Source organism: Argiope bruennichi, chromosome 6 (assembly GCF_947563725.1).
Source record: "Argiope bruennichi chromosome 6, qqArgBrue1.1, whole genome shotgun sequence".
Lineage (NCBI taxonomy): Eukaryota > Metazoa > Arthropoda > Arachnida > Araneae > Araneidae > Argiope > Argiope bruennichi.
Window position 1 is genome coordinate 49,715,361 of NC_079156.1, and position 6,353 is coordinate 49,721,713.

General features: G+C 27.2%; 2 protein-coding genes across 2 annotated transcripts in view; one reads left to right on the forward strand and one right to left on the reverse strand.

Moving 5' to 3' along the window:
* The window catches only part of LOC129972817 (putative elongator complex protein 1), a 34,751-nt gene extending 34,567 nt beyond the window's left edge, over positions 1-184 (reverse strand). The window contains exon 1 of the mRNA XM_056087097.1: positions 55-184. The gene's annotated coding sequence lies outside the window, so the exon portion shown is untranslated. The remainder of the gene's footprint in view (positions 1-54) is intronic.
* Positions 185-409: 225 nt separating this feature from the next.
* On the forward strand, positions 410-1,477 carry LOC129971587 (proteasome subunit alpha type-1-like). Its single transcript, XM_056085490.1, has one exon. The coding sequence runs from the start codon at positions 509-511 to the stop codon at positions 1,352-1,354; it is 846 nt and encodes a 281-aa protein (XP_055941465.1). The 5' UTR covers positions 410-508; the 3' UTR covers positions 1,355-1,477.
* Positions 1,478-6,353: the final 4,876 nt, after the last annotated feature.

The following is a 6,353-nucleotide window of genomic DNA, read 5'->3' on the forward strand; positions in this document are numbered from 1 at the left end:
TTACAAAGAATGGCAATAATAGTTTATTTTGATTCAATCTATAAATTAACTTACACTTTAGGAAATGAAACTTATCTGTTTATTGTACTAATATTATGGTTCTTGCGTTCAATTGCATATTCTAAATATCAGCCATGTGCCTAAAGGTTTACTGTTTACCTAAACTCGTGTTACTTCATTGATTGCTTTAGTTTCTCCAACAAGTTGACAAATGACGTTATCATAATCAATGCGTGTTTTGTTCAAATATCAATTAATTAAACCTTTATGAATAATTTTAAATTAGATGTATGTTTATTGTATTTTTAATTACAAATATTGTTTGCATAGATCTAGATATTTGGAAAATGCTATCGCTCCAACGGGAAAAAGATTAGCCATGTCTTTGTCTAAGTTAACTGTTAAATTAACTGATAATAGAATGACCAAGCCGTTCGATTATTCGGCAATTTTGTTGTAATTTCAGTTTTTCTCAACTTGCTTTTGTTCAAATTTGATACTTGTCAACATGTTCCGTAACCAATACGATAATGATGTTACTGTATGGAGTCCTCAGGGACGTCTTCATCAAGTGGAATATGCCATGGAAGCCGTTAAACAAGGCTCTGCAACTGTCGGTTTGAAAAACAGCACTCATGCAGTTTTGGTTGCTTTGAAAAGAGCATCTTCTGAATTATCTGCCCATCAGAAAAAGATAATCGTCATCGATGATCATTGTGGAATTGCTATTGCTGGATTAACGGCTGATGCAAGATTATTGAGCAAGTACATGCGAACGGAGTGCTTGACAAACCGATTCACCCGAGATGCTCCCTTGCCTATCAACAGATTAGTAAGTCGTATGGGTAACAAAATGCAGTCCTGTACCCAACGATATGATCGTAGACCATATGGAGTAGGGCTTCTAGTTGCAGGGTATGATGATTTGGGTCCTCATATTTACCAAACCTGTCCATCAGCTAATTACTTTGATTGCAAAGCCATGGCCATAGGTGCAAGATCTCAGTCTGCTAGAACCTACTTAGAGAAGTATCTAGATTCATTCAAGAGCTGTGATTTGGAGGAATTAGTAAAGCATGGTTTGAGAGCCTTAAGGGAATGTTTGCCTAATGAAGTTGAACTGAATTCAAAAAATGCTTCACTTGCTATTGTTGGAAAAGATATGAAATTCACATTATTTGAAGATGAGCGTATTGAGCCATATTTGAAAGCTATTGAAGGCGATGAAAGGCCTCGACGTGGTGGAGCTTCTGCTTCTGGTGATTCTTCAATGCCTGATGACAAACCTGATGGTAGAGGTCCTCCTGAACGACCTGAACCTCAAGTTGCAGTAGAATCCATGGCTATTGACTGAACTGAATTTTCTTCTGATTTCAATAATAATGTGTGAGTTATGTCCAGGAAATTGTAACTCATGTTGGAATGTCTGTTTCAAATTTATTCTATTATGATTTTCATTAAAGTGCTTTTTTAATAACTGTTTCTGTTGTATGTTTTGCATAAACTTTAAATTATTCATATATATACACTGATATTCTTTCTAATAATAAAGGTAAAGAAAGAAATATACAATTCATATAATTATAGTCATTGATTTTTGAAAGTTTGTTGATGAGATTTTAAGATATAATTTTTACTGATAAATACTTCCTGATGTAGTTAGTTGTTATGCCCATAGAAACTGCTACAATGTTAACTTATTAACATTCTGATGTTGTAAAGTAAACGGATATATAGATTCTTCTTAATTGCGCTCTTTTAGTGCCATACCTACCATTTTCATATTCCAGATTTGCTAGTATGCTTCCTTTATATATTATCTTCAGAATTTAGAAATGCATAAAACTTCAGATTGCTAAATGTCATTTATATATTAAAGTAAAAGGATTTATTCACTCAAAAGTTTCATTTGTATATATAACTTCTTCTTAAGTGTAATTACCAATTTAGTTTTATTATTATTTATTTCAGACATTTTTTAATGTTTGAAATAAACATTGAATTAGCATTATTCTTATTCAACCATTTTAAATTTCTTCAAGGTTTATAGAAAGCATTTGACAATATGAGTGAATCTCTATAGTAAAGAAGAATGTGTATGCTAGTGCACTACAGGCCAGATCATTTGATTTAGAGCTAGTAAATTTCATATAGATATAATCTAAAGTCTAGAAATGTACAGCTTTTTCTCTCTGAAATTTTAATTATAGAATAGGCAGAGTTTGATTATTTTTTTTTCTTCAATAATTTCAAAGATATTCTAGCTCAGAAATGATTTTTCTTCTTTTTTTAAAGTCCAAAAATTATCTTTTAAATTATGTCAATTCATTTGTAGTAAAGTTTTTTATTCTAGATTTATTCCTCTTTAAAACTTTATAAGTATTTTCGATTGCAGGTTTTTTTTTTTTTTTTTTTTTTTCTCCATTGTAGATAGCTATAAAAAGGATTGTGTTTAATATTTGTGCAACATATTGGGCAAATTAAAAAAAAGTGACATTACAATAATGCTGAATTTGGAAGATAAATGAATTGCATATATAGTGTTATAAGATCTTGAACTGGTTTTTATTAGAAAAATTCATATACACAATAAATAGAATATGTGTAAAACTATCAGAATAATACATCTTTAATGTTTGGCAATTTAATGGAATTATGGAAATGAAATTCTATTTTAAAGATTTAAAAAGAATCAAAACTGCTGAAAGGAAATTCTATTTGAATATTCAGTAACATTAAAATATTTTTTTCAATTTTAAATCTTTAAGATCATTTTTAACATACAATTAATTTAGTGTTGCTGTTAAAAGTAAAATTAAAGATTGAAACTTTTTTTAAAAATTCAAGATAAATTTCATTTTTTTTTCCCTTGTGATTTCTGTTAATAAGAATATTTATGCAACATTATTTATCTTTTTTTTTTTTTGTTAAATAAGTTGATATGTAAATAATCAATATTATAAATTAATATGTAACTGCTTGAATGTAGGTAAAACATACGTTATAATAATTTTGTAAAAGAATTACATTTATTTTGAAGAAAGGTATAGAATGAAACAAAAAATTTTGTAATTCAATATAAGTCTCAATATTCTATTTCCCTTTTGACTCTTGTTAATGAAAATATTTGTTTAATATTATTTAACATCTGACTAATAAAAGCCTGTTCTTTTAGATTCTGATTACTTTTTAGTGAGAAAAGGCTTTTATTTATTTATTTTACATTTCTTGCTTAATTATCAGATATTGATAACATTATTTGAGTAGAATTAAATATGTTCACAAAATTAGCAACATTCTATAGTTCATAATATTTTATAATTTATTATTCATAAACTGCAAATATTTTTTGTTAAAAATCATGGTCTGATATTGTATTCTGCAAATGTAGCCAAAATATTTATTGGCAGACACATTTATACAGTTTTAAATAGATGGTAGTGACATTTTCCCCCCTCTAAGTATTATATAAGAACCAATTAGAAGTAATAAATGTCTGTAATTATGAAAAAAGAATTCGGGCCATTATCACTTAATTATCAAAAATGGAAAAATTTACACCTGCAATAAAAATGCTCTACTACTTTCATTTCTGGTCAAATACTCATGAAATTTAACACTGTACTGTTAGTTGCATTCAAAGATTTTATAATTTTTTTTTATGTTGTTTGTTAAAAAATATATAAACTCTGCAATTATTTTTACCATATCAGCTAAAATCCAAGTTGATATTTCATAGATTCCAGAAGATATTTTTTAATTATCAACTGAGAAGTATTTTTATTTATTTATTTTTTGCAAATTAATTTCAACTGAAATAGTTTAACAAGTTTCTCCATTATGCTTAATGTAATCAAAAATTGATAATAAATCATGTCTCCTTTTTATTAAAGCATTGATATTATTATTTTAGATCTTAATCTGTTTCTAAAATTTGAATTATTGATCAATGAAACTGAGCATCAATAAGAAAATTTTAATCTTCCTGAAAATGCAAATTTTGATTCTCTTCGACTAAAAATATTCAGTATGAAATGCTTAAAAATTAACTCAGAAAATAAAAAAAAGAGATAAATTATCAGCAATTTAGTTGGTTAATAATTTTTCTAACAGTGCAGAAAAATAATTATCATTATAGTCTGGTATTTAATTTCAATTTTAAAATATTTATTTATTTTATTGCATGAAAAAAATTAATTTGATATCAAAGAATTATAATGATTTGTTTTATTAATTATTATTTGAAATATAGAAGTATTTGATAAAAAAAATACTCACGATACATACATGAAGATTTTCCAAAAACTTTATTCAAAATTTATATATGATTTTATATTTTTTTAACATAAAATATATGATTTAAAAAAATTATGCAGTTAAGGGACGAACAAAAGTAAATAAAATAATTCAGTAAAAAATGTGCACCATTTTAATGAGAATTTTAGTATAAATACAAATGCAAAATTACATTTTGCTGTCATTCTGCTTTATAAATCTTGGGGGAAAAAGGAAGTATTTTATTCACTTTTATTTCAAGTAAACATCGCTAATTCATGTTCAATCCAAGAATTTTCTTTTTTAAATGTCAGAAAATGATGTTATTTAAGGGAATGAAGTTTGCAATAAATTAAAAACTTATGTGGGGATTAGTTTCCCTTTCTAACTCCAGGTGGTAGCACATTCCTGTTGTCTTGAAAGTTATGCAGGAAAGATTTCTTGTTTGCTTGGCAGTCAAGGAAAGGAAACGTTCACGTGACTGTGAGCGATCAGTAGCTCGCGAGGAAAATCAGAGCAAATTTATTTTATTGATCACGTAGAAACTCAGCAAGTTTCTTGTGAAATTAGTAATTTATAATTTTTTTTTCCCTCTAAGAAATATTTGTAACTGTTATATGGAATTGCTTATTGGAAATTGTATTAAAATATGGAGTAGTTGATGTGAATGAATGGATGACTAAAATGATAAATGGAAAACTGTTTCCTGATTTTTCTTATGTAGAATCTTCTATTTTTTTGCAAACAGGAGGACAGGCTTTGTGCTCACGAACTGTGCAGAAATACTTCGTTAGGGAAATGTCCCCTATATTCGACAACTGGCATATCAATAGCATGATCTGTATGACATTTAAAAAGTATAATTGTACTTTAAAACTAAACCAAAATAATTCTGCTGTGGGAATCATTGAGTTTTTTGTTTGTTTGTAGAAAATTTCAATTATTTAAAAAGCGAATTGGATGTATCTGTAAAGAAACACTAAGAGCAATTTGGTTCAGAGTACCTCATTTTTTATCAAGATTTCTATAAAAATAATTGGCGTATTTTTAAATATTTAGCTTTTTTATCAACAAGTATTGCATTTTGGATCTCACATTTCTTAGACTTTTTTTTTTTTTTTTTTTTTTTTTACTATCTGCCTTTGTCAACCAGCTCTTTCGAAGTGATTAACAGTTGCTAAAATGTTCAACTAACTATTTTATATAATTTAGTCTTAATAATTTCGTCAGTGAAATATTTTTAGCTTCAAATTTTGATAGTCATATAAATCATATTATTTTTTAAGCCTTACGCCTTTCTTTCCATTGTAATGCATTTCTGTAATTTTCTACATCTATTCTTATGTTAGAACTTTAATTTGAGACAGAAGAGATTAAATTTCAACTAATACAAAAGCTTTTTTGCTGACATCGAATATCCCTCTGACTCCGTAACTGTTTAAAATCACTATTTAATTACGTTGTTTGCAAATAAGTTCAAATATTTTTTTAAACAAAGTGAACTGATGCTATATATTACACGATAATAATAAGATGTAATAAAAATAAGCACCCTAAACTGCGAAAAAACACAGGGTGCAAAAGAAAATGGATTGATTGCCAACCCGCGGGATAAGCAGCTGGTGGGATATGTCCTTAAAAAATATAAGTACAGAAAATAAAATTGTTTAACTTTAAAATTTTATGTGTACAAAAGAATATTTTTTAAATATTTTGGCCATATATCAAAGAATTATTCAATACAGATATAATTATAATACAAATTACAATGAAAAATACAATTATTCAATACAAATTTAATCATTCTCTATTCATCCGCCTGATCGCCAATCTTATGCATAAACTATTATTCATAAATTATTGATTACTATTATTATTTATAAATCAAAAAACGTTTTAGGCTTCTGCAACCAAATTTGACCAACTTCTGAAGATGTAATTGTTAACATTTTAGGAAAATCAGCCACAGGGAAAGTACCAATGTCTTGGTAATCAGGGGGAAAAAAATCGCTTTAATGTCAAGGGAAGCTGCATTTATGGCCTTAATTGAAATACAATTTATTATTCAAAAATTTTAA